General features: G+C 38.4%; 1 protein-coding gene across 3 annotated transcripts; it reads left to right on the top strand.

Annotated features, from left to right (window-relative positions):
* Positions 1–1164: 1164 nt before the first annotated feature.
* LOC103720062 (Transducin/WD40 repeat-like superfamily protein) lies at positions 1165–28000 on the top strand. 3 transcript variants are annotated; one of them, XM_039126173.2, is made up of 16 exons: positions 1165–1352; positions 4006–4147; positions 4277–4361; positions 5485–5587; positions 5790–5874; positions 9708–9794; positions 9934–10043; positions 13343–13735; positions 14976–15057; positions 15166–15342; positions 15419–15472; positions 20226–20318; positions 20401–20466; positions 23121–23167; positions 23310–24026; positions 27560–28000. In XM_039126173.2, exons 2-16 carry the CDS (start codon positions 4031–4033, stop codon positions 27942–27944), a joined length of 2601 nt encoding a protein of 866 aa, XP_038982101.2. In that variant the 5' UTR covers positions 1165–1352; positions 4006–4030; the 3' UTR covers positions 27945–28000. The 3 variants fall into 3 exon arrangements, with proteins under 3 accessions (XP_038982101.2, XP_038982100.2, XP_088577481.1); XM_039126172.2 differs by having other exon boundaries at positions 1218–1352; positions 3733–4147; XM_088721355.1 differs by lacking the exons at positions 4006–4147; positions 4277–4361 and having other exon boundaries at positions 1227–1352.

Here is a 28000-nt window from a genome sequence, read left to right as displayed (position 1 = left end):
CCGACCCCGAGTCGGACATCTTCGGCTCCACAGCCCGACCTCGAGTCGGCTGCCCTTCGATCCAGCAGTCCGGCCCCGAGTCGGACATCTTCGGCTTCGCAGCCCGACCCCGAGTCGGCTGCCCCTTAATCTAGCAATCCGACCCCAAGTCGGATGTCCTCAGCAACGCAGCCCGACCCCGAGTCGGCTGCCCCCTGATCCAGCACTCCGACCCCGAGTCGGAGATCTCTTGATAACGACAGGCTGCTTCCCAGAGGCACGCCGAGGCCTCCTGCTCCACTACTCCCTGCAACGGCTGTATCCGATGCTGTTCCACGATCTCCTGTATCAACCGTACAAAGCGGAACTCCACTACGCCCTGTCATGGCCGTACCCAGCGCTGCTCCACGACGCCCTGTAACGGCCATGTCAGTGGCCACTCCATCGCGCCCACGATGACAAACCCCCCTCAGAGACCCCCCAGCCAGGTATATATGCGGCTGGGGGGAGAAGGGGGGGTAAGCGATATCTTCCAGAGCACTCTCTTGCTTGCGATTATTATCTCTCCTTCTCCTCCAATCTCCTCTGACTTGATCGTCGGAGGGCCCCCACTACCCCAGTGGTGGTGCGAGGCTTGCTCGCAGGTTTTCCGGTGGAAGGTGGAGCGTAACCAACACCAACCAAGACAACTCAGACGGAACCCCGTTCACACCGCTGTGTCAATCGTTCTCGGTTTGGACCACCAGCAACACCGTCCAATCAGTCATATGGACAAAAAATAGTGTGATATGAAATTTGGCTTGTTGACCGACTTAGTTAGTAAGTCGGGGTCATCTGTTCTGACTGGAGGTCAATTGCAAGTCTTTCAAGTCATGGGTCACCCAGCACCTCATAATTATGATATGACCAAATGAGATTTGCCCAAATTTTTTATAAAAATATAAAAAAATTGGATCCAATTCGAATCCAAATTCGATCTGATTCGGATCCGAACCCAATTCAAACCCAATTTACATCCGATCTGATCCATTAAATTGAGATCATCCAAAATCCCATCCGACCCATTCGCACCTCTAGTCCTGTCTAAGCGTCAAACCAGCCGTCTAGTCCTGTCTAAGCGTCAAGATACCAGTGAAATCGAGTTGTGGAATCAAGTTAAATTGGTATTCGGATTCGCGATCGGACGCGGAGTGAAACCCGTTACCAAGTACCAACCTAATCGTATTTTCCCTCCTACACGGCTTCGACGTCCGTCTCCGGCGAGTTGGAGACCTTTATTCCCCTCGTTGGTGCGGGAGCACGCTTTTTTTTCCCCTAAGTTCGCAGAGCCCGGAGCCCGTTCCTCAAGAGTTCGTGGTCGTCTGCCGTCGGAGGTTAGCTTTTTTTTTTTTTGCTCAGATTTCCAGGTTTTAGTTTCTAAGTCGGTTCTTGTTTAGGGTTTTGGGTTTAAGATTAGAAATTTCGACTTTGCCTACTTTTGATTCCATGAATCATCAACATGAAGTGTCTCCCTTGGTTTCAAGGTTGTTTTCTTCTTGTTCTTCTATCTCACGGAGTGTAAAATGATTTAGTATCAGAGTTGAGAGACTGGAGTTGAGGTCAAGATCAAATTGGAGTACGCAGTTTTCTCTTCTTGTTTTCATCTCAACGTGAGTTTGTTTGATCACATATTCAATTGCATAGTAAGTATAGATGCTTTTAGTTCATCAGCCGAACCCTTTTGTAGTTTACAATTAGAGTTGAGTAAGTTAATTCTATGAATCATATGGTCTGTAGAGAACTCGAAGTAGAAAAAAAGAAAAAAGAAAAAAAGAAAAAAAAAGAGAAGAAGGGAAAAGAAGAAAAAAAATTCACATTTAAAATACGGATAACTGCCCAAGAAATCGGCAATTTCTAGAATGAAGATTAAGCACATGATGCTTGTGTGACACGTAAGTAGTGATTCATATACACTCTCCTGAGGAATATTAAACTGAATAACATATCCTTGTCTGCTAAAATTGGAATAAAGATTCTAGAAGCTATTCAAGCATATATTTTGTTGAGAGTTTTGACACCAAGGACTCTATTCTGCTTTTAAGTAAATGAATTTGTTACATTCCAATTCTGGTATTAGAAATTAACATTTAGCATTGGAATTTGGGAGAAAACGTAAAGAGTTGGTGGATATGCGTTAGTTGGAGATTTATTGCATAAATGGATATGTAGATGTACAAATTATTTTCTGTGGTCGTGTCTTTGTTGAACATCATTTGCATGGGCATATACCAAAACATTCATGACTATTACTGTAGTTGGCAGAAATTTTCAGGAGCTTTTTTTTTCTGGATAATATGATCATTGATCGTTGAAAAATATTTCAGGGGGCTGCAAATTTACTAGTGTTTTTGAGTCTCTTGGGCATAAAATTTTTTAATTAGATGTATCCATGGTGTCATAGAGATGACTCTTTTGAAGTTCATCATGACAAGTTTGTGGCAAAGCTCTTTCTACATGAAGAGCCCAATACTTGTTCACTCAATCTGGTTGTTGAAATCATCCTCTTGCTTTCTTCAGTTCAGAAGGAAGTCTACAAAGAAGGTGCTTAACAACTTAGGTGGACTGAATTTTCACCCTTCACATTTCTTGTCATTGCTCTTTCATTTTTTCCATCACATGCCTTTATTAGCACCGCAGTCATTTAAATTTTTTTCAGAATTTGTTGCACATTTTCTAACTAGCCATAGGAACATCAGCCTTTTAAAATAGTAACATCACTAATGCAAATATTCATTAGCATATTGGTTCCTATTATATTCACCTAACCAAATGAAAATCTTTTGAACTGAAGATTCTTCAAATGATTTCTTGTTAATTATGTTGGAATTTTCTTTCACTCATGTATACATTTCAATGCGAATTTAAGGCCCTCTTTGCATTGGAGCCTTTTGCCTAGATAATGCATGTCCAAGCCATCCCAACTGGTTATCCAGCATTTTGTCCTTTGCTGGTGCTACTCCCATGCTTCTTTATTTTTCTTATTTTTAACTTTATAATTATACTACTATACTAGTATTCTGCATGTGTTATCCATGTGTTTTAATTATAGTGGATCATTACCTTACATATGCGGGTTCATCCATAGGTATCTCACTTCAAGGAATAGGAATTGGTATGTATTGGCTTCCTTAAATCTCTCAGATTCATGAAAAATCAAAAAAAAGAAAAAAAAGAAGAAATGCATGAAGCATTGGAATCTGGCTGCATGTTGAACTCCAGGCATTCTGCATTATAGATAGAGATCAAGCACACCAATTGTGCAATGCACATTAATTCTAATCCATCTAGAAAGCTATTAATCTAATATACTCTGCTATGAAAGCCATAATTTGACTTTTTAGACCTGCTTTCATATAATTAATTCTCTATTGTGGTTTATAATATTCTTTATCTGTCATATATTACATCTAATTTATAGAAAAAAATCAAGTACAACTGTTACGTGTAATGAATGAAACGTCGTTGGATTGAAGTGGTTTTGTACAATTGAAGTATAATATGCAAAACAAGGATGTTTGTACCTGATAAAGCACTTAATTATGCTTATGTTTTGCTCTTAGCTTATTTAATTTTCATTAAGCAATTATGATTTCCTAAAAATTGTCATTATTTGTCTTGGATGGTACCCTTTTTTTCCTTTTTCTGTGGAGGTTAGAACACGGGAAAACACATACTCTGCTTCCTGAGAGGTTCAACCCCTGTCCTTTTTTGTAGGAGCCAAGAAAAACGTCAAACAACAAATCATTGATTGAGCCTTTTTCTTTTTCTTGAGAATATAAGTACGTTCACTCAGCCAGCTGCAAACTTAGGAGCTCAAACTCATCTGTTGTCAGTAAAGAGGGTTGCACATATTTACAAAGGGGTGCATTTACTAGTTGACCAAGGGACATATGTTATCAGATATATCACCGAAGTTCTAGACTTTCCCTCTTGTTTTCTATTTTTTGTTCCATGATTCAATCCTTTTCTCCCTTTTATCTGTTCTAGGTTATTATCTTAGGACTGAAGCACTATGGCTTCAAATTGTCAAGCTGCCCCATTGGTTGCTTCTCCGTCATATCCAAACTCCATTGCATGGTCGAAGGAAAATCTGGTGGCCATTGCTTCAGGCCATCTCATAACTATATTGGTAAGCAAATACATGAAGGATGTTGTATCAGTTATTATTGAAGATCTAATTTTCCTTTTGTTGAAAAAATATTCTTTATCTAAATGTTATTTAGCAAGTTATGTTTTTGTACTTTTTTTTTTTTTTCAGAATGCAGCTTTGCTTGCGGGTCCTCGAGGGTTGATTACGCTTTCCCCAAATAAGCCATTTCCTGTAGGGGTGGTGAGAAGGGAAGGTAGGTTTTGTGATTTTTCCTTTAGGTTTGTGGATATGCATATTAGGGGTGGCAAAATATGACCCGACCCGCCAACCTGATCCGTGTTCGACCCGCCATAAACAGGTTTGGGTTTGGCCTAAACAGGTTCGGGTCGTAAACAGGTCGACCCGTTTAACCTGTTTATTAATTGGGTCGGATACGGGTTTTAGATGTCTGACCCGTTTAACCCGTTTAACTGTTGGGCAGGTTAAACAGGTCTAAACAGGTTAAACGGGTTAAACAGGTTAAACGGGTTAAACGGGTCTAAACAGGTCTAAACAGGTTAAACGGGTCTAAACAGGTTTAAACAGGTCGGGTTGGGCAGGTTAAACAGGTTGGGTTGGACAGATTAAACAGGTCTAAACAGGTTAAACGGGTCAGGTTGGGCAAACAGGTTAAACAGGTCGGGTCAGGTTGGGTAAACAGGTTACCTGTTTATTAAACAGGTTAAACGGGTCGGGTCGGGTTACCTGTTTAATAAATAGGTCAGGTTCAGGTTTGCAATTCCTGACCCGTTTAATAAACAGGTCGTGTTCAGATTTATAGTTTTCTGACCCGACCTGTATTTGACCCGACCTGGTTATGCCTGACCCGACCCGATTGCCACCCCTAATGCATATGCTTGGCCAATAATATAGCTTCTTTATAAAATATTCCTACTGTTATAACATTGCATGCGCATAGATATTTCTGGAATGTGGATACATGTTTGCACATGTAAGGCTTTGAAGTTCCGAGCAAGTCAATGTGCTAGTGCACACTGATTGTAGGGAGGATCGGGCTTGGGAACATCGATGTCCATCAATAGTAAGTAGTATGTGTACAAATTATAACTGATGCCTGAAAGTCTAACACTAAACGATGTTCAGGTTATTATAATTTTGACTACTAGTAGAAGAGAAACAATCACCAGCTACTTTTTTAGTCTTATCATTAACTTTGGTGTATCTGACTGTTGGTAGGATGACAATATTAAAGCAATCAAGTTATTTGTACTTTAGACATTCTGTAGGCAAAATGTAAATCATGATAAATTACTGTATATGTATATTATGATGTGATTGATGTTCCTTGTTTCATAAATTTTTGGAAATATTTGCAGACCTTCTTACTCCCTGTCTGATGTCTACTTGTTTATCACGTGACTTTCGTCCTTGTGCTCGATCCATTTCATGGTCTGATCCAGGATTTGCACCAAATTCAGGGTAGGAAGTTGCCTTTAGTCTCAGTTCTTTTTTGCTAGAGTTAGATCTGTTTTATTACAGCTGTGATGCTGCTTGCTGTTGATTTTTCTTTTCTGCTTTTTTTCCCACATTTTTTCAAACTTAATGCATGTCATCTGACTTAGCTGTTAAGTCCTGTCTTGTTTTATGGATGTGATACACATGTATACTTGAATTGATGCAGATCCTTTCTTGCTCTTTGCACTACCGAAGGCCGTGTGAAGTTGTATCGCGCACCTTTTTGTGAATTTTCTGCTGAATGGGTTGAGGTATGTTTTAACAGAAAGTACCTCTACTGGAATTAGTGACTAGGATACCATTTTGATCCTCAATATATAAAATGACATTAGAGGCATGATCGCATTAATCTTATATGATTTGCAGATCATATTTTGAGCTCTTAGAGTTACAAGCAATAATCAAGATTATAAGCATTTAGACTGACATGAGAAGGAAAATCTTATATTTTACGCTGACTTATTAATTGTCATGTCAAGTTACTTTCTTGTGATGTTGGCTAGCGGATAATAAAGATTTTTGAATAGTATTTACTATTTACATCATGTATGTAAACATTGTTCTGTTCAGGCTTCTTTAATGGAGTGGAGAGAGGCTAGTGGTTTAAGGGATAGTCATGCAACAGTTAGGCTAGTGGTTTAAGGGATAGTCATGCAACAGTTGTTGTACTTCGTTAAGTCTATGTTCCCAATTTTCCCTTCTTATATATTACTATTTGAGTTGCTCATGATGGTAGTTTGAGAAGGAAAGTAATCAATAGTTTTCTTTGGAAGGGGCTGATGAACAAAAACCATTAGATCCTGAAATAGTTTCCAAATCCAAAAAGAGGTAAACATAATTTGATTTTACTAGCTGAATGGCTGGATACACTTGGAATATCAAATTAGCTGGAAACTGGTGCAAAAGTACTAGCTATGGAGAGAGTGGCGCTGGGTCAAAATATAAGAGCAGGAAGAAATATCTCCAATTATGAAGGAAAATAATTTATATTACTAGATACTGATTTGTTTAAAATTTTGAAGTGGACTTCAAATTGATGAAGAATACCAAGTACTTTTTTCTAGGCATATTGAGGACATTAATTCTAAGCATAAACATGAATTTGTATGAGCAAATGATGGTGAAATAATTTTGGAATGTCAGAGTACCTTCATCGATGTAGTTTCTCGAAAAGGAAAAGATGTCTCATAAGTAATGACCAATCGTCAAGTATTTAAATTTAGAAAACTCTTCAGGTGAACTGAAATATATGTACATGAATATTAGATAATGAGCCATATTTTGCTTAATTACACATAAGGTGATTTTCATAAACAGACTGGCAGTAGATGAATATTCTAGTGGATAGCAACACATGGATAGCAGTAGTACAAAGTGTTAAAGAACTCTAAGAAATAACCTAAGGGGTTATGAAGTGAGGCTTGTATGAAGTAGGGAAGAAAACATTTGTCGAAGAAAAACTGTGGTCTTTTGGAGATAATCAAAGGAAGAACACGTTATGGACAATTTCTTAAAAAATAATGAAGTCCTCGTCATTTTCTTCTATTCTCGATCCTAAATGAAAGACTTTTTTTTTTAAAAAAATTCTTTTCCACATGTTTCCTTGCAAACAGATAGGCAATATTTTAGTAATATGTGTATCTATTCTTCATAGCTACAAATTCATGGAAGGTGGCAAAACATGGAAAGTCTCATTAATCTCCTATATTCTTGTTGGTTTTCCAATTCCATCCAAAAGGAATGAAAATAGAAAGATTCACGTGGTAGTGGATTGCTCTGCTTTGTATCTGGATTTTGGACTGACATTGACTTTTGATGCCCTCCAACCCCCACCCTTTTTTTCTCTTTTGAGAACTAACTTTACCGACTAGAACCATCTAGATGGATATGGAATAGCTACCTATCATTGCCTAGACTATGGTTTGCCATACAACCTCTTACCGCCCCGGTATGGAGCGTACGATACCGTACCGAAGAAAATCGGTACGTAACTTAACTTCAAGTCCGTACAAGCTCCATATCGAGGCGTACGGGGATAAAAATTAAGAAAAATGACTAGAGAGTTATTTCGGTACAGAGGTGTACCGTACCAACTTGAATCGATAAGGTATTGATAGAGTCAATGAGTGCCGGACCGGTACTGAGATCCGTATCAGTCGGTGATCGGTATGGTTCGGTACTGAACCGAACCGGACAATACTGAGATCCGTATCGGTCGGCGATCGGTATGGTTCAGTGCCGAACTGAACCGGACGAAACCGTCCGGTTCCGTCAAATTCTGGCCGGTTCCTGCTGGATCCGGCCTGTTGGAGATCGGGTCAGCTCGATTCGGGCTGAACCAACCCGTATGGCTCAGTTTAGCATTCCTTGGATTTAGTATTTGGTATCGAGATTGTAGATCTTGGCCCAAACCACATGACATTTTGATGGTGCCATTCCCTTTTATATTCTAAAGTTAGGTTAAGATTAGTTCCCTTCCTAGATATCAAATAAAAAGAAAATAGAAATTTTCACGCGAGTTTAAGACATTTGCATTTTTATGCCGTTTTTCATGATACTTGGGTTTCACTTACTTTTGCATTTAAGGACTACCCTCTATTGGTGGTGATGTAGTCCTTGTGGAGGATTGAGTGTGAAGAGAAAAATAAGCATCATAGGTACTAATTTTAGTCCACATCTGATGTCTTTGGAGTCCATTTATGGCTGTAGAAAGTTGTTTATATTATTTTAAGTTTCTAGGGAGATTTATGCAACTTTTTAATTATGTTTTGGTTGGATGGCTAATATGAGATCTTGTTCTGGTCTTTTCCTTTTAATTTCAGTCCTTGATTTAGTTCAAGTCGGCAAGTGATGGGGTCATCCATGTAATCTGATCTTGGTGTCCACCTCGAGGAAAGAGGGGGAGCCCTTGCTCCCTCCCATGGTCGACATAGAGAAAAGGGACATCTAGATCCTTCTAGTCGTCTAAAACACAGGAAGGGGAGAAAGGAATTGAAGGAAAAATAAAGGGAAAAAGAAATGAAAAGAATGGAAAAAAGAAAAAGAAGAGAAAGAAGAATAGGAGAAGGAAAAGTAAAGTAGCTAAACATTCTGAGCGGTCTATCAACTCTTCATTTCACATCGTCCTACTATACAAGGACTTAGGAGCCTTTTGTGCTGGTTAGTACCAGCTCCTACATGGCACTCCAAGATGGAATTTGTACAAATACCTCTGGGCATTGGTTCTTGGGGGAACCTCTTCAGCCTGTAGGTGCCTAGCTGGCACCTGTTGGTATCATGCGTTATGGAGTTTAAAGGCATGAAAGCTCCTTTTATTTTCACTTTTTTGGTTGTACCCATTCCTGTTCAGTACCTGTTTTCTGAATCCTTGCTATCAAAGGCATTTTCATTTTCTTATTTATTTAGGAGTCCTATTGTAGTCTTTGACTAAATTAGGTTTCCCTATGGTGCACTGAGAGGAGGAATAAGGGTGTATTGAGAGGATAATTACTGCGATTGAATTAATTTCCTAATTTTTTTGTTCTTTAACCTTTCCAATCTCTTTTTTATGATGTTTTCAGTGATTGGTGTTGACCTGAGGCCCGTTCTTTGTCTCTGGAGTGTCTCTACATCCTTAACATGCAGATTTTTCTATACTCTATCCTGAAAAGTATAGATCTCAAGTAGATTGGTGTCAACCTGAGGCCTCTTCTGTCTGTGGAGTGTCTCTACATCCCTAACATGCAGAATTTTCTGCACTCTATCCTGAAAATTTTAGATCTCAAGTCTGAATTTCAGATAGTAAAATCTGAAATTTTAAACCTCACATATATTGAGTTTTGCCATTGGAGGACTGATGTACAGCAGTTGGCCCATCAAGTTGGTTTCGTGCTAGTCAACTTAAATTATATTTTTCTTATTTTCTGTGGCTTTCTGTCCTTGGCACCATCTCTTTTGTTTTTCTCCATGAGCTTCATATCAAGCACATCATGTACCTTCTCTATTCCTCCTTAGATGTTTTTGCATTTATTCCATCAAATACGTTATCGTGATTCATGAGCTGCATTTCACTTAGCTTTCCTAATCAATTTCCAGTTTATTATAGGTTTTGGACATTTCTGACTTGCTGTATGACTATCTTGAAAGTATTAATTTTGGGGAGTTGAGTGCATCGTTGCCATCGTTTTCTCAAGTGAGTTTTTACGGCTTTCCTTGCTCTGGCTTGTAGAATGCTTTTGCATTTAATTGTTCATTCAAAATGTCCTTATTGTTCTTTGTTCGATGATTTGTGTAAATATTTACTTAATTCCAATTCCTTCTACTTATCTCAGAAGCAAGCCAATGCAGGCTTTGTTAAAGAGAGAGGATGCGACACTGAATTGCATGGTACCAGTGGCAGTGAGAATGCCAGATGTAGAAAAAGAGAAATTTTAAGCAGAAGGTACACCTCAATTTACTTTAATAACATCGATAAGATTTCCTATATCTTTTCTTCTCATTTTTTAATGAACAACATGAATCTTTTTTTGCTTTGCACCATTACACACACTTTGTTCTTTAATCTACTATGGCCAGTAAAGTTTAGCGCATATTATATTTGCATCTTTTTAACATTATTGGGGGTATTTTATGTTTTGTTTCCTTAACTTTTCAGAAATTTTACTGCTAAAATATGGTAATTATAAGCTTAACTGTTTCTGTCCATAGCCCATTGGCTTAAGTTCCATATGCATGTAATAACTGAGGCATTAGATATGCATTAGAAATACATGCACACCTTAACATGGTTAATTTCATTAAACATGGCATGTTCTGTTATGATATTTTACTATTTTAATGGAAATCTCTCTCTCTCTCTCTATATATATATGTGTGTGTGTGCGTGCGTGCGTGCGTGTGCGCTCATGCGCGTGCGTTTCAATTTATGACCAAAGTTTCATCTCATCATACAAGACCTTTATAAATTATTAATAACTAAGCCAAATATTATTTTATTAATTTAGTATGACCTTTCAAAAATCATTTTTCTCAATTTATATGATAGCAACTCTGAATGATGTCTAGGTGACCAAACAGCTATCATAATATGAGCATGAAGAGAGAATGTAGTTTGAGCAGATTAAGTTTACAAGAAAGCAAATATCCTTTGGAAGGTAGTAGGAGGTAGGAAGAATAATTAAAGTTAGAAACAAGAACATTGAAGTAGCCTAAGATTTGCATCTTGGAAAGGATAGGATATTTAGATTATATATTGGTTTCCTCATGTACATTGAGGTCCTCTGAAGGTACCTATAAGGAGAGGGGTGCAAGTACTAGTAGTAGAAGGGACAAGGTGGATTATGCATTGGTTCATGTCGATTGAGGTGACGTATAAGGACCTAAAAGGCTTGACTTGAATGTTGGCCTTGCCTAGATTGAAAGAACTTTATAAGAGAATTCTGAGACTTAGTTTTAGCCAATTTCAAGGCAATTATGATGTGTGGGAGGTCAAGGGACCACCTAGTGCATATGATCTATGTGGGCAGTGTATATAGTTAATATATTAAATATTTTTTTAAAAATTAAAGCAACAAAAAGTGATAGCAATATCTTTATGAATAGTAATAATATTAATAATAGTAATATCTAGTAATTACTGCTCGCTATTTAGTGCTTTAGGCTTAGTGGCAACAATTATAGCATATTTAAGATAGTGAATTATTAATTTTACACATTTGATCCATCTAGGATCTGCATCCAACCCACCCATGAGCTTGAACCATTCCTTTTTGTATGGGCCTAGATAAGAGCGGCCTCAGTGCGTCGCACAATGCTAAAAGGATTACATACAACATACAATAATATGCAGGCCATGTATGCAGCCACAAAATGCTAGTACTGCTACATATGCATCCACACGGTGCTAAGTGAGCCGTCTTTTCAGCCCATAGATGACCTTGGAACATCATGTGCGTGTATAGCCACATATAAAGAATGCATTGTTGTCCTGGGACACAATATGCATATGCAACCATATATGCAGCTTTATGCATCGCATTCTACAATAGTTGTCGTCACTAAGGTTTTGGCCTGCTAGTAATGTAGTGCTAAAGTGAAGATGGTATAGGAGTAGAGGTTAGAGTAGTTTAATTGTGGTCTAGATGTTTCTGTTGTGGTTTGAGGGTGAGACTTGGTACAATAGTAAAGTTGCTCCATTGTGACCCATAGGTCATGTGTTGAAAACATGGAAACAACCTCTCTCCATACCAAGTGAGGCTGCATACATCTGACCCTCCCTAAACCCTACAATGGGGGGAGCCTGATGCACTAGGCTGCTCTTTTTTGTTTTTGTGGTGGTTTGATTGCAATTTCTGAGGTTCTTTTGGTTGACAATCAGTCATTTGACCATATCATTTTGTGGAGCATTTTGATAAGAGTTGTACTCATGGTCTGACGAATCGGGGCGAACTGGCTGGTTCGGGCCGTATCTGACTGGTCCGGCGTGTAACTGGTAAGCTGGAGCTGTGGAAACCGGTACGGGCCGAACCCAGCCAGAGCCGGGGAAGACGAAGAGAAGAAGAGAGAGAGCGAGGAAGAGAGGGAGGGAGGAGAGGCCTCCGCTGCCCGCGGAGGGCCGCGAGGGGCCGGTGGAGGCCGAGGGGGCGGGGAAACCCACGAGGGCCCAGCGGAGGCCGAGGCCGCGGCTGCGTCACAGGGGACGCGGCCAAATTAAAAAATTTCAAAATTTTTAAGTGAAGTCGGCAAATCGGTTGCCAACTTCACTTAAAAATCTCCAAATTAAAAAATTTAGGAATTTTTAAGTGAAGTCGGCAAATCAAATTTCGAGATTTTTAAGTGAAGTCGCAACCGATTTGCCGACTTCACTTAAAAATCCTATATTTTTTTCCGCGGCCTCTGCCGCGCCCCCGCAGGCTCCCCTGCCGCCCCTCCGGCCTCAGCCGGCCCTCCGCAGGCGGCCTCTCCTCTCCTCTCTCCCTCCCTCCCTCCCTCCCTCGCTAGCTCTCTCATTCTCTTCTTCTTCTCCAGCTCGGGCGGAAAAGAGTGTTTTGGTTCGATACCGGTTTAAACTGGTACGAATTGGAACCGTACCAGTCCGGTAGGCGACTGGTACGCCTACCGGTACTGGTATCGGTACGGCGAACCTTGGTTGTACTCATAGCAGGCGCCTTTGATGAAATAAATCTTGGCTACTGCTGTTGTTTCTGAATATTGTGTCTTAATATTTGTATCAGGCCTTGACATTGTACCCTGAGTTTCCCTACTATTTGTTGTCCATATGTTTCAACTTGGTTTTAGCTTTCTTCTAGCATTACTAGTTTCTTGTTTGTTGTTATATTGTTTTCCTAGATTGCTTTTTTTTTATTTATTTATTTGTGTTCTGTAATTTGTACATCTCCTTTTATGACTTTTGTATTGACCTTTGTTTTCTTCAGGTTGTGTTTTACAATGATTGTATATTTCCTTATACGACAACATATATCTCTTTGTTGTTTTCTTTCAACATCTTGTGTAAGGTTCACTGTCTCGATACTGGTGCCACATTAGCTCTGTGTCTGTATGGTACGGTACGCCTCCTACCATCCGGTTCGGGCCAGTACGGCAAACCATGATCTTGTGCATTGGGATTATTCCTGAAACAATTTTTTCCTTTGTCATCTTGCCAGGGTTGCGCTGCAAATTTTGAGTCTTGTAATACATTCTGCTTTGTCATATTGTAATCTAAATCGATTTTTTTTGCAGAGTTAAGCGCAATGAATACAGCGAATCTCCTGTAAAAGAAAGAGAAAATGACCTCCCTTTGATAACAGCAGAGCAGTATGCTTCTCGTAGTTCACTTTTATCATCCCTTGTTGTTGCCTGGTCGCCTGTGTTGCAGTTATCTGGAATCAGTCCTTGTTTCTCTAATAAATGTGCTATACTTGCTGTTGGGGGGAAGTCTGGTAATATATCTTTCTGGAAATTCAATGAACCAAAATGCTATACTGTTGAGCATGGCAGCGTTTCTGTTGATGCAATGCTCATTGGACTTCTCCAGGCTCATAAATCATGGATCACTTCAATTAGTTGGGGAACTTGTGCTGCATGCTCTTCAAAATCCCAGCTACTGTTGGCTACTGGGAGTTCTGATGGAAGGTGAGTCTACTCATGCTAGTAATTTGTGCTACTATTGTTTCTCCTCTTTTTTGTTAGTAGTAGGGTTTGCAGTTTTTCTTGTCACATTTTATGCGATGCACTTATGAATATCTGCCTCTTACATGATTCAAGATGAAAGTACATACATGATGCAATCAAGCCTTGGAGCCTGCTAAATGAAAGAACGGATTTGATACACCTAAGAACAGTGCATGTAGTATCCTGGATCTGCACTAAGTTGTCAATCCTTAAGCTACTTTTTCGTTGGATATGCTTTCAGCACAATTGGCTGACAATTGAAGCATTTCCATATGAAAAACATGGTGCAATGACCCAATCTGATGTAAAATCAATTATGGCCAGTTTTGTTGGCCTCTATTTAATTTTACAGGAGCAAGTCTATGGATTTGATATTCTATTTTTTATTAGTGACAATCTAGTATCACTTGTTAATGAATTATCTTGAGTTCTTGGCTATCATAAAGTGATAGATTAACCATTTTGGATCCCTTTGAGGTCTAATGTGATATTCTGTATGCATGTTCGTCTGTCTCTTCACCCATCAATTGGTGCAGATCGGGAATGCCTATTTGAGACTTGATGGTTGATGCCAGTTTGACAGTCAATTATAAAATTCTGCCCAAACCATGAAATTTGGTGAGTGATCTTTAGGGTTTGCTGGAGTTAGCAGTGTGGGTTTTTGTATTATTCTAAACCATGAAATTTGTGACTTCCAACTTCTCCTAGTTTGCATGCTGTTAGTGTTGTTGTATAGATGAATATTTTGAGTGAAGTGATTTTGATCAAGTTTTCACATTGAACAAGGCTTGAAACCTTCCGCTCTTTGGCTTCTGGTACTTGTAGATAGAATCTAGTTTATGGCAGTGTATAGTTGAGATCGTGGTGGTGGACAAAGTGATTGACTGAAGCTTCATCTTTTCTGAGGACACCTTTTGGGGTCGGTTCCTTTTTCCTTTTGATCATGTGACTATAAATCAGGCTGTATACAAGAAAATCCATGCTTCTGCTGTTTCTGCAGGAAGAAAGGTGTTTCCATTTTTGGCAAATAATCTAAAGAGTGGTAGAGAGAAAAGTGACAGTTCTACCTAAATTGGTTTCCTGTTCATGTTATTAGCATTTGTGTTCTCTCTACCTCATTTTTATCAAGAACATTACTCCTATAGACAGCTGATTTAAAGAGAGAACAATATTCAAATTACAATTGATCATTTATTATCAGTGTGAAGATATGGTTGGGAGATGTTGAAGAGTTGATCCAATCTTCAGATGCTAACAAAAGTTCCTTTACCTTATTAAATGAGGTAAAATTCTCTTTGTGCATGCTAGTGTTATTTTTCCTCGTCTTCTTCTTTCTGAAACTTGATTAACCAGCTTAACTGGCATTTTAATTCATCTGTATTTACAAACAGGTGACAGCTGTTACACTGTCCCCAATTTCAACAATTTCGTTGATTGTGCCAATACAATCTCAAGATAAGGTGGTTTTAGCCATTGGGAAAGGATCTGGATCAATTGAAGCATGGATATGTCATATATTTAGCAACAGAATTCAAAGTGCTGGCATCTATGATGCACATGACCAAGTGGTATGTCTACATTTTCATGGAATCATATGCCATTATGCTTATTATGACACCTGACATGTTTCTGAATATATTATAGGTGACAGGTCTAGCTTGGGCTTTTGATGGTTGTTGTTTGTACAGCTCCAGCCAGGTTAATTAACTTCTGCTGTTCAAATGCTCTTGTTATTTGAATGATGTCTATCAGCTACTTGTCCATGTCTGGCGATTATATTATATGAACTATGGCATTCACAAATTTGTATTGTTCCATAAGATTTTTTTCTCTTGTTTCCACTTAGGTAAAATCGGAAGATGGAGGTCTAACAATGATGATATATGAACATTGAATGTGATATATTACCTCTAAACTGCTGACATACCAAAAATCATATGTAGTGACTTCTAACTAGTGCATTAAGTGGTCAAAAACAGACATTATATTATGTTATTTAAATTATCTATTTTTGACTATTCGACGCATAGGCTAAGGGTCAAATTACATGGTGTTTTTGTCTATAGGCAAATTAAAGGTAGTAGATTCAATAGCTTAGATTGTTGTTGTTAGATCCCTTGTCTTTTGATTTCACCTAGTTGGATTCAACTTCAAATCTGGTCGACTGGAGCCTATATATATGTATTATACACACACATATATATATATAGTGTGAGAGAGAGCTAGACTTGGCTACACTCAAGTGAATCTTTTTTTGTAGATCCGGTCAGGTCTAGATTGGGCAATGGAGGTTCCTCATCAATGATTTGAGCCATTGGTTATGATCTCCTACCTCTAAGCTACTTACACACCATAAATCATATGATTTGAAAATCGCTAGCCTATGCATCAAGTGGTCAAAAAAGTGTACCGTTTAAATAACACGAAACAATACATATTTTTTTGACTAATTGATGCATTGGCTAATTGTCTCTAAATCACATGATTTTTGGTGTGAAAGCAATTTAGAAGTAGTAAATTGCATTCAACAGCTTGGATCATCCCCTATCATCCAATCTTGAGATGACAGGATATGAGTGGAGATCCACTTAAAAAAGTGTAGCCAAGTCAAGCTCTCCCTCTCCCTCCCTCTCTCTCTCTCTGTCTCTCGTACGCACACACACATATATATGTACATATGCATGTCTCACCCATTATTGTTTCATTTTACAAGAATAGGGATTATTAATTTATGTCTTCCTATTGGGCTTTATCTCAGCACAGCATGTGTTGGAGTTTCTAGGTAAAGATATGGTTGAAGTTTGATGTATACATGCTGTACTAATTACCATTATCTAATTCTATAGCCTGGTTATAAATTTTGGCATGTTTGTCTGTTATAAAATAATGAGGTTAAAATATTTTATGTGCCAATGATTTTAAAACCAGTGACTTGGTTTAGGGTTTGAGATCCAAATGATTGAGCTACAGTAAGAACTTAGTTGAATGACATAAGCTTTGTTTGGTCATTTCTGAGGTGCTAGATGTTAGGATTCAGGACTTATTGGCATGAACTCTATTATTAGATCACCCTCTCTTAATTAAATGAGAAGCCAGATGGTTCATTTTTCTCTCTACCATAGATGGGAGTAACAAACCAACACCTACCACAGCTCTCCCACTCTCACCACCAGAATTATCATTAGATGACTTTTACTTGGTTCCTTCAAGTTGCTTCCATCTGGAGTCATCTCATTATTTTCTATAACTGCCAGCATATTGGCGGGAACTGAGAAGTGATCACCTCAGCCTCTAATTCCTTCCAACTTGAATCTTTTTTTGGCTCTCTCTCCATGGGGCTGTTTGGTTGACAAGTTCTGCTAAAATAAGTCCATAGGAAAACCATGGTTTGAAGTATGCGGTATGGTCAGTTTTTCAAACCTTGACAAAAACTCAAAATGGATGAGTTCTGCAAAAGAAGTTGTTGGTTATTTTCCACAGAACCTGTTTTGCCAAAAATTAGAAGTCATAAAACCTGAAAAAAATGAGTTCTACTGGAAAACAGGTCTTCCCTCGTTTTTCATAAAACTTGCTTTATGAGAATCATGTTTTATGATCTGTTTTACAAAAAACTCAGACAACCGAACAATTTCCAAAGGAAAAAGGCATATATGCAGATTTGTGTTATGAGCTCAAGACAATCCTGGACTAGGGCCAGCCTAGCCTATTGACTTCTGTTTGAACATTATGTATCATGTAATTATAGTCTTGCTCCATTTCCTTCTTTTCCTCGGGGGTGCTTGCATATGTATTACTTCAGTTGATTGCTTATATCATGGAGAATTTATTATAAAGTTGTTTCTGAGAATTTGATAAATCAATCTTCAGATTAGATGGCGATATGTTAAAATATGCTCCTCCTTTTTGTTCGTTTTATAAAATGTGTTGTTCGAAAGCTCAAGCTTAAAGCTTTGGATTCTGTATGCATATATTGGAACTTAGTAGCCACTAGCCAGAATCTTCTATGCAAGGTAATGCACCCGCTTGAGAATCGTCCTAGAATCTCAAATTCAGAAATGCTTCTTAAGCATTTCTTTGCTGAAAATGCTTCTAAAATATCCGCTCCCCCGCAGCTGCATGCGCTCCCGATTTTGGCAACTAAGTATTGAACTTGTTACTTTTACTTTTGCTCCTTCAAATTGGATTAAGTTGATGCATGTGATGGACGTGTTCTTGGCCCAAAAAATTGCGTGATGTGCATCAATGATGAAGAAAGAGATGTCAGAATGAGTTTCACTAGTCTTGCATAGCTTAGTTGTCTTCCTGAGATATATGGTATCATTGATTTTTTCCTAATTAGTTTGAGACTTTGAGTTGTGAATTTTTAACTCAGGTTGGAAGGACTGATGGTTGGTTTGATTATTTTATACGACATCTTTTTTCAAAGTGATCATTAGTCCCTTGTGGAAAAGGCACTAGAGAGTTTGTGACAACCTTTTGAATTGTTGGATGTGACATGTGCTTCAGTATTAATTAAAAATTCAAGAGGAATGTGAATGGTGCAGGAATTGGTTAAACAGGGAACAAAATTTTTAGATGCAAACAAGATAATAGGTTTTATATGAAAAATGAAGGTACTATACTAGAAAGGAAAATAAGGATAAAGCATGAAAGTACATAGGAGCAAGGTTTTAGGTGCTGTGTTAGCACGACACTGGCATCTTATATGCCTTGCTGTGCCAGTGCTTGGCATGCACTAGCATGCATCCCACATCCTGGTCCAGGCCTAACAAGGTATGTCTGGTATAAGTGCCATGCCGACTAGCATATTCTGTGTTTAAATCCTGACAGGGAAAAGAGGAAAAAAGTCATTGAATTGACCACCAATTTTTTTTCTGTGATTTTTTCCATAAATCAAGTTCAGAACCAAAAGAGTTTGTGTATTTATACCAGAATAGTCCTTCCCCAAACCTCAAAGAGAGAGAGTATTTCTTTCTTTTTTTTTTTTTTTAAAGAACACTTCTTTTATTCTTTGACCCTTTTACTATTAGGTCAACCGTTCTCCCTTAGGAGAGCATCTAAAATATTCTGTGTTTGAATATCCATCTTCTTTGAAAAGGAAGCATGAACAAAAGGCCTTCTAAGATACGCAAGTAAATAGCTTAGATTTTGTCAAAAGAGGCCAAAACTATGGGCCTCTGTTGAAACCTTCGGGCATTTCAGAGCTTGCTTTCTTGGGTGCAATTGTGCCTCACTGTCAGAGGAATTTAGTACTCTGTTGCTTTGGCTACTTGTTGCAGGCTAACTTGGAAAAATTCTGTTTTACAGACGAGGTACAGGTGGGCAGCCACAACCTGCTTGTTCACTTTTTCTGTCTAACTGATGCTGCTCACTTGTGGCTGGCAACAGCTAAATACAGAAAAACTTGACGGGTGGACGGTGCCACTTGAAATGCAACTCCGAATTGTTTGCAACATTGGTACTCTCTGCTTGTAGGGTTGCCAATTGGACAACATATTCTCTTGCACGTTATGTAATAGGTCGACATTTATGAAGTCTTTTACCATCATTATGTCTCTACGATTCTTGGGGCCTCTGTTTGCTACCTCTTGTAGCAATGCTACGTATGTCCTTCCTTCATTTTTGTTTAAAATCAATGGCATCCAAACAACAAAATAATGCGTCAATTTCTTGATAGCCAATTAACTCCTTTAATAGTGGAAACCTTCTCTGTAACACTAATTACTTCTTTCCTTATTTTTGTAAACAATGTCATCAAAAGTATGGCATTGGTTTTGTTACTTATCACTTCTGGCACAAGCATAGGTGTTCACTTTCGAATTCCTACATTGTTGTCATGTGATGGGATGACTCGTGAGCTGGTTAACCTAGATTCAGCTTGTTAGGGAATTATAATTGGGCATTATCCACTCCAATATCATTTGTATGCAATTGTGAAATAACAATATTTCTGCTGTTTTGAGTCTTTTGACCAATCTATAATCTGCATATTATGTGGTACTCTTGATCATTAAATTTGTTCTTTTTTCTTCTTTATTTCCCTGGCTTCTTTTCTTTCTGCTAGCTTAATGAAATTTCACACCCCTTGTTAAAGTGAATCAGAATTTAACAAGTAAATCTGCCACATTTGTAAGCCTACATTATCATATGCCATGTATGGCTGTCATAGAAATGTAGAAGTTATCTCATTATCATTGATTTATCATTAGCTGTAATTGACACCTTAATTTTCTGCCATTCATGACAAACCTGTTGCATGGAAATTTTATTGTCACTTAAACAATGTGTTCTGGTGACATATCACATTAATAAGCATCAAATTTAATCTCCCTCCCTCCCTCCCTCTCTCCCTCTCCCACTCCCCCCCCCCCCGGCCCCTCCTCCCTCCCCTTTTTGGAGGCCACTAATTAGGCAGGCTTTTACTGAAACAACTATATTTTTGCAATGATAGAATAACTCTGTCCGTAGTTGGGTCTTGCACGGGAACTATCTTCATGAAGTGCCTTTCCCTTCAAAATTTCCTTGGCTCAGAAACTCAACGGATGTAAGATTTAATGCTTCACATTATTTATTTTTATACCTATAAAAATTCTTGGTTTTTGATCGATTATGAAATCCACATGCAGCTTTCACAAGTCTCTGATCAATGTTTTGGTCTTGCACTATCTCCTGGAGAATTGATGGTTGCTGTGGTATGTGTGACCAACACAATCTTGTGTATCTTTTTTTCTAGTTTGTTTCATTCACTGCCTTTAAGCATGTGACCCTACACTTTTACTGTCAGCTGAACTGTATATACAATTTTAACAGTAAATGGTTTAGTCCTTGCTGTTTTTGAGCTACTAATTTATGCTGATCTGGACATATAACATCAAATCAGAGACATTTCAAGTGCCTGATATCAATCTTTATCACATTAAATATCATACATTCCAACTAAAGCATGTGAAGGTGATTACAAATTTTTTTTTTTTTAATTGAAAACTCCTGTGGGGAATGGAGTGATTATTTTTTCAGTTTGCATCATGAGCTCATACTGCAACCAACTGTAAGAGCTCTCAGCAAGATGAATGAGAGTCATGAACGAAACGATATGATTGTAGTAGGGACATGATAAAGAGTCGATAAAACTTGAGATTTGTAGATCTCACTAAAGAACCAACTTCAAAAGCTCTTTGAATGGCATGACTAAAATTTTTGCTAGTAAGAGGTAAATCCAAGTCAGAAAGTTCTTTCAAAATTAGAATGGTTAACCTTTCTCTCAATATTTCTGCTGAAAAGAGAACTTCAAGTTGTAAAGACTCAGTTTGTCAGACCAAAAGGCCTATTTGTGTTTTGACTGACTGGCCATCACTCACTTTGAAAAATAGCAAAAGACCTGCTTTGCCTTTTCAAAGTTATGGTTGCAATGGTGACTTGGCCTGTAGTGGCAAACAAGGATGGAGCCAAGGGGTTCTGCTTCTATGTCTGCTCCACAAACTTTCTCTTATAATGTGCCCCCGAAGCCAAATACTTTCCCAAGAAAGCCGGCTCCCTGCCTCCGCCACTGCCACCATCAAGTTTTCAATCAATCTTTGGTTTTCTAGACCACTATTTCTATTTTTATCTAATGACCTATTTGGGTGCATAGGCCAGAATTACCATGCAACCAAAATTGTAAAAATAAAGTGACGCGACAAGAGGATCTTATAAAAACTAATAATATGGAACTTTATAGCATTTGCTGCTTGTCTGCTCGAAGGAAATTTTGTAGGGAAAAACTAACTGCAGTAACAACAAGTTATTTGCAACTATTATGAGCTTGTTGTATGCATGGTCTCAAATCTCAGTGGGACATCTCACGGATACCGGGACATGGATACTATCTCGAGTGTCGGGATAGGACCATCTCTCCGCTATTCTAGCATTTTGATCGGCACGTCTTGGGACATCTCCTATCCCAAGTGTCAGGATGGGATGGGACGGCAGCACACTCTGTTCCATGGGCAAATTGGGACATTCCTGCCCCATGGGATTTAAAACCTTGGTTGTATGATTATAGCCATCACAAACCAGATCTTATTTGATGCTTTGCATTTCACAAAAATAAAATAATATTTTATTAAATATAAATTAAAATAATACTTTGAAGTTTCAAATCTCTATGTTAGGTGGAAAATGTTTTTAATGATAAGTGGGACAAAATATTCATACTTAGCTAGTGACTAAATAAATAACACTTTTATTGCTTGTTATTTTTTTGTGGTCATAACTTTTTTTTAATCAAGGCATGCCGTCTCGGTGCTGGGCCTCATACCAGCGCCACCCTGTTACTATAGCGGTGCATCTGATACGGGGGACAGTTTGGTGTACCGAATGTTGGTACCCCCTCTCCGCGTACCGCGTAGTGGTATCGAGCCAGTACAATACGATATGTCTCGTACTGTCGAGTTTGGTACAGTATGGTGTACCTTGTAATTTTTATCATTACTTATTTGATTATATTTTTCACGGTCAGGTTCTAGAAAGGGAGAGACAATTTACAGCTGAAGTTTTAAGTACTGCAAGACTAAGGCCAAATTGTAGTTACATTCTAATAGCAAGCTGCTAACAATATTCTATTTTATGGCTTCTGGTGGATATTTCGTTTTATTGAAGGCTTTTTACTGTTCATGCTGAAAATCTATATTTCTTATATTTCATCACTTTAGGTGAAAGCTCTTAAATTTAACACTTTCCCTTCGAGTTGTATAAGAGTTATGCTGTTGTTTTGATTTATAACATTGTAAGCACATTTTATTGCTTTTGCTAATATATTATAGCTATCATTTTGCTAGCTTCAAAAATGGGGTACCTTTTCAGGTTGATCTTCATTATTATCTTCTTGCTTTAGTTTATTTGTTTGATTGAAATCTATAACTTCTTTTCTTGAATGTAAGCATTAGTGAAAATCTTGGATGAGAGTTCAGGTCACATAAACCATATAAATACAAATTTATGGTGTCATAGGCAGTTACCCGACAGGTTTTATTTTTAGTGTAAGTGGAACTCAGACTTGTATCTCCAGGATCTTTTGTTCAGTCATAGATGCAAGATGCTGCAGGGGAAGTTGTTATTTGAAAGCATCCATGGTAATAAAATTGGTATATGCTTTGCCATTTTCATTGTTTTAAACCTGTTCTAAGCAGCGCTGGAAATGCCATTGGGGTTGTTTCATTGCAAATACACGTCAACTCCTGCAATATTCATAGTCAATAATTTAGTGACCTCCTGCAATATTCATCGTCAATAATTTATTCTTTTCTTATTTTATCACGGAAACTGTATTCTCTCATATGCTTTCAAACAAAGATTTGCTCTATTTCAGGTCCGCAGCTTTGATGCCAATCTCTTGAACCAAATGTATCAGGCCAGGTAGTTGTCTTTCTAAGAAGCATGTAAATCAGTGGTAGAATAAGCAATGCCAAAACCTTGAGACTAGAACTCTTTCTAATAGATTAGATTTCATATTTGTCTATCGCTCTGAAATTAAAATACTCTTGTTGAAAATATGCAGGACTCAGAAAGCAGTGGTCGAGTTTTTCTGGATTGGAGGCCAGTCACTCGAAATTCCATCAGAAAAGCACCTAAGTTTTAGTTCTGAACCTTCATCTGATTTTTCTGAGAGAGACTTGTTTAACTGGGAAACCAACATTCTGCAGTCTCTAAAGACTTATGAGAATGTTGACAAGCTGCTTGTCCTATGGGATATTTTGGCAGCATTGCTAGCTTTTAAAAAATTGAATCCTACTTTTGTGGAAAATTTACTATTCAAATGGATCACAAGTTGGTTTTTGGACTATCAGTCGAGCATTTCTATTGAAAAGATATTGTCTCATGTCCATAGTATGCTGCCGAAGATAAGCTCTCGCAAAATTCACCTTCTCAACATTATTTGTAGAAGATTGATGCTAAGCGATGAAAGAGCTGGTACACCTAAACGAGAACAGCATAAACTTACTAAATTAAATAATGATGAAGCGAAAGTAGCGAAAGTAGAATTGTGGAATAAATTGCTTTTCAAAAATGAAAAAGAGCTACAAGAGAGGCTGGTGGCTTTTAATTTTGCAGCTGCTCTGAGTCGTGCAACTTGTTCACCCAAAGATTTTCCAGTTGGTACAAATTGGTTCCCTATTGGAGTTCCTCAGATGCAGCAATGGGTTGCCATCAACGGTGGACTGGTGCACAATCAGCTGAAAGTTCTTAGTGCAAAAGTTGAAGAGCTTGGAAGCAGGTATTTACCAGTTAGTTATGTAACTATTTCCTGTCTAGAATATTAAGACAATCTCTCATATTTTTTCACTGTTAATTCCTGTTAATGCCCTTGCATCGGAATTCTGTTTTTCATCTCTAATAAGATCTCTCTTGTGATATATAAAAAAGTTTGTTTGAAGTTGAGAGTGATGTTACTTGCATCTGCGTGCAAAGGAAAATTGTGAACTAGTACTTGTTATGCATCTCCTGGAGTTATTCATGGTTTTGCCGTTGATGCATTTGCCATAGAATTATTGGCCTGTATACTTTCTCGCTAACCAGGTTTTATTTTAGATACCAATTTCCTACATTTTGAAGTGTTTCATCTCCTATTTTCCTACACTGTCTTAATTAGGATATTTGTTTTCTGTTTTTGGAATCTTCTCTGAGAGGACATGAATGAGCAAAAATTATGAATATGTCCTGTGCAGTCATCTTGCTATTGCATTGGTGTCTGCAGAATTTGCTCCAAAATTGTGTTTTTGTTGGCAACTACATCTGGAAGTTACTAAATTGCATTATCTAAACATTTGTTGTCGAAGAAATATTGCATTAGAGTACTGATGTGTGGTACAGGGTGCTAAGATACCCCCCGTGCGATGCGACATTCGCAACGAAATTCGCACGGGACGTCATTCATCGGATGAACGTGCCTCGGATCGTAGAATTCAAAAAATTTTCTGGATCCAAATTCAGAAGATCTTTGAACTCATTAGGAAGGGGAGATTAGGATTTGAAGAAGGTTGATTAAGATTCATAAAATTGAAACAAAAATCAGAAGTTATAGATTTGAAGATCTCATTTTCAAAAATTTTGCAGGTGTAGAACACCGCAGCTTGATGATCTTTCTAGGTTCCTGGTTAAGCCGCACGTGTCCGGCCTCTACAGGTATCCACACGAGGATCTAATCATCTGAGATAGGGTCTTACCGGAGTGCTAGCTCCTTGCAAAGACCTCTCATGACTATCAAATAGATTGGAAGATAAAAATCTGCAGCATACCTTTTTGAAGAAGAACCCTTTCTTCTTCAACCTTGCTCGCGATAGAGGAAGATGAGGGATGTAGCTTTAACCGTGGATCTTCCTTGCCTTGATGCCGTGGAAGAAGAGGATGCAGAGGACCCTCTTGCTGCCGTGGAGAAAAAGGAAGAAGGGGGCTTGGCGTGAGGAAGAACTCCTTCCTTACTGCCGTGTGGAGTGCTCTTCCTTTGGATCTTCTTTTTTTCTTCCAACGCTTGGAGGAGGAAGAAGATTAACCTTCACCTTGCTGTCGTGAGAGAGGAGAAAGCTCTTCTTTTGCTGCCGTGGGAAGGGAGAAGAGAGGGAGAGAGGAGGCGTGGAGAGGATTGAATCCTATGCACATGCCACACCCCTTTAAATAGATGTGGGTTTAGGGTTTTTTCTAAAGTCTATCATGAGTAGGAGACAAACTTCTCAAAATAACCCACCCTTGGATTAATGCCAAGTGTCCAATCCATGTCCCTATGGTGCCATCAAATCAATGCATGACATGTGTCCACTTAATCAATTGATTAAAGCCTAATCCAATTAGGTTTAATCGCTATGGCGCCATGATCAAGTCTTAATCCAATTAGGTCTTGATCAATTTCAATTACAAGCCCAATTCCTAATCTTATTAGGACTTTAGGCTGGCTAGGAGAGAGATGGTGTGGCGCCATGCATGATAGAATGCCATGTGGACGTTAGAGTCCGCATGGTGTGAACACGACTTAAGTCCTACGACGACATGTGGATTTTAAAATCCGTGCAAACCCTGGTTTAATCCAATTGACCCAATCATGAAACCAAATCAATTTGGGTCGAACCCAATTTAATTTTGGCTCATTTAAACAACCCAATTGCAATCAATTTCACTTAATTTTTCTTCCATTAACTCAATAACACATAGTGGGTTAATTCAATCACCAATCATATTGATGATTGTCTTCTATTATGATTCTAAATCACAATTATAATAGTCAGACTAATTAAATCCTCTATAGGCTCATTTGGTTCGCGGGAAAAGAAGGGGGCAAAGTGTGGTCAACGGGAAAGTAATGAGATGCCTCTTGTTTGGTTGGAGTTTTCAAAGGAGAGAGATGAGAAAGTTGTATTCCCATGGGAATATGATTCCCACATTTCATGGAAAAGTCTTTCCCATGAGGCGGGAATCATTCTATTTTTATTTTTTTCCAAAAAGGCACTTCAGCATTAAAGAAGCATTAAAGAGGCTTTAAAGACCTAATTTTTATTAAGGGCATAATACGAATTATACATAACTTTCACAAGAAAGTGGATGGCCAACCAAACATAAGCACTTTGGAAATTTGTCACTTTTCCATGGTCAACCAAACATGCCAAAAGTACTTTCCTAGACATTCTCTTCCTAAGAATTTGTTTCCTAGGAATCATATTCCTAGGAGGAAAAATGCTTCCCGCGAACCAAACGAGCCCTATGTGTGTGATCCCGTAGGTTCTATTCTGACTGGTAGTGAGACATATTGAGATTTCTATCTTAATATCACTGAAGCTCTTTTCAGTGGACTGAAACAATTTCAGTTCTACTCTCAGGGTTCACTGATCATCAAGTGAATGCCTTTGAGTCTCACAATCCGCTAGTGACACTTAGCAGTATGTGGTAATAATCCAGCAGAATAGAATGTCTGAACCTCTCGGTGCAGTTAGCGTATGATACAGCCCCTCTATCATGGATCCCGACATGACGGAGGTTATGGATATCTCGTCAAACACCATTATCCCGACGAGATATGTCAAAACCAAGAAACCTTCAAGATTGGGTTTAAATATGAGTACTATATATAGGGGGGCCCTGGGCTTTTGATAAGTAATGATGATGGTCTTCAATAATAACTTGGCTAGGGTCGAAATCATGCGAAATGATTTAACGTTCCGTACTAATGGTGGATGAAAACCTTGAGGGGAAGATTGTTTATATTTATGCCAAAGTATATGTGGGTAGGGTATAATGGAGGCAAGACATTGCTAGGGTTTAGACTTAGAAATTGTTTAACAAGTTTCACCTAAGTCATGGGTTGGGTCTAAAACTTTTTGGGCCAGAGGTATCATTTTGAGTTGTTTTAACTTGGGTGAGTTTGTAATTATAAGACCCAACCTAGTCAAATAAGTGGGTCCAAATATGTTTTTCAAGCCGTACCCAGAAGTCCAATTTTCTTGTGATTTCTTATGCATAAACCACTTTCAACTCCAGGCTTATTCAAGCACACCTATCAAGCATTCAGAGAAGCCATCGAAGTAAACATGTTCCTGAATTATTGGTTGACTTATAATGCTATAGATACTGTGCATAACGGCGTATATACATACAGAGAAGTGCAAATGCTTCTGGCTTGGCAGCATTTTTTTTTTTCACCAGAATTATTCCCATTTGCATGCTTTTCAGCTTCGCCAGTCAAAGCCACTACAATTAATCATCCTTACGATATCCATATTTGTCACAATATAGTCATTTAATTAAGTTGTACTCCTCTTTCAGGATTCATTCTGTTTGTGAATATACCATGGAGGAGAGCTGCAGTTTTTGCTTGGCTTCTGTCCCATTTGAATCTGAAGAGGTGGCCTGGTGCAAAGGCAGCAAATCTGATGATGGGTCAAAAGAAAGCCATAGACTATCAAGATGCATGGTTTCTATGCAGCTGTGCTCTGTCACAGCACCAATGTGGTTTTGCATTTGTTGTCAGAGGTGGGCTGCCAAACTGGCACCTCAGACATTATTTACCATGTCAAAGTCTCCTCTGGCTGTAAATTATGACAGTGAATCCTTTGCTTTGTTTGAGCGCCCAAAACCATTATGCCCTTATTGTGGAATACTGCTACAAAGAGCTATGCCAGACTTTTTGCTCTCTGCATGCCCTGTGTAATCTGAAATATGTTATTATTTCTATAATATTCATTAATTATTTGATTCCTTCAACAA

The sequence above is a fragment of the Phoenix dactylifera genome, chromosome 1, assembly GCF_051530095.1.
Source record: "Phoenix dactylifera cultivar Ajwa chromosome 1, Ajwa_hap1_PhDact_Kaust_v1.1, whole genome shotgun sequence".
In the NCBI taxonomy this organism is placed as follows: domain Eukaryota; kingdom Viridiplantae; phylum Streptophyta; class Magnoliopsida; order Arecales; family Arecaceae; genus Phoenix; species Phoenix dactylifera.
This window is presented reverse-complemented; position numbering and strand designations above follow the sequence as displayed.

Bases quoted from the DNA above. Each gene is read 5' to 3' on its own strand.
- LOC103720062 (XM_039126173.2), top strand. From the start codon at position 4,031: ATGGCTTCAAATTGTCAAGCTGCCCCATTGGTTGCTTCTCCGTCATAT. The intron at 5,588-5,789 runs GTAGGAAGTTGC...GAATTGATGCAG, and splicing joins GGATTTGCACCAAATTCAGG to ATCCTTTCTTGCTCTTTGCA. The intron at 20,467-23,120 runs GTATGTGTGACC...GCTCTATTTCAG, and splicing joins GAGAATTGATGGTTGCTGTG to GTCCGCAGCTTTGATGCCAA.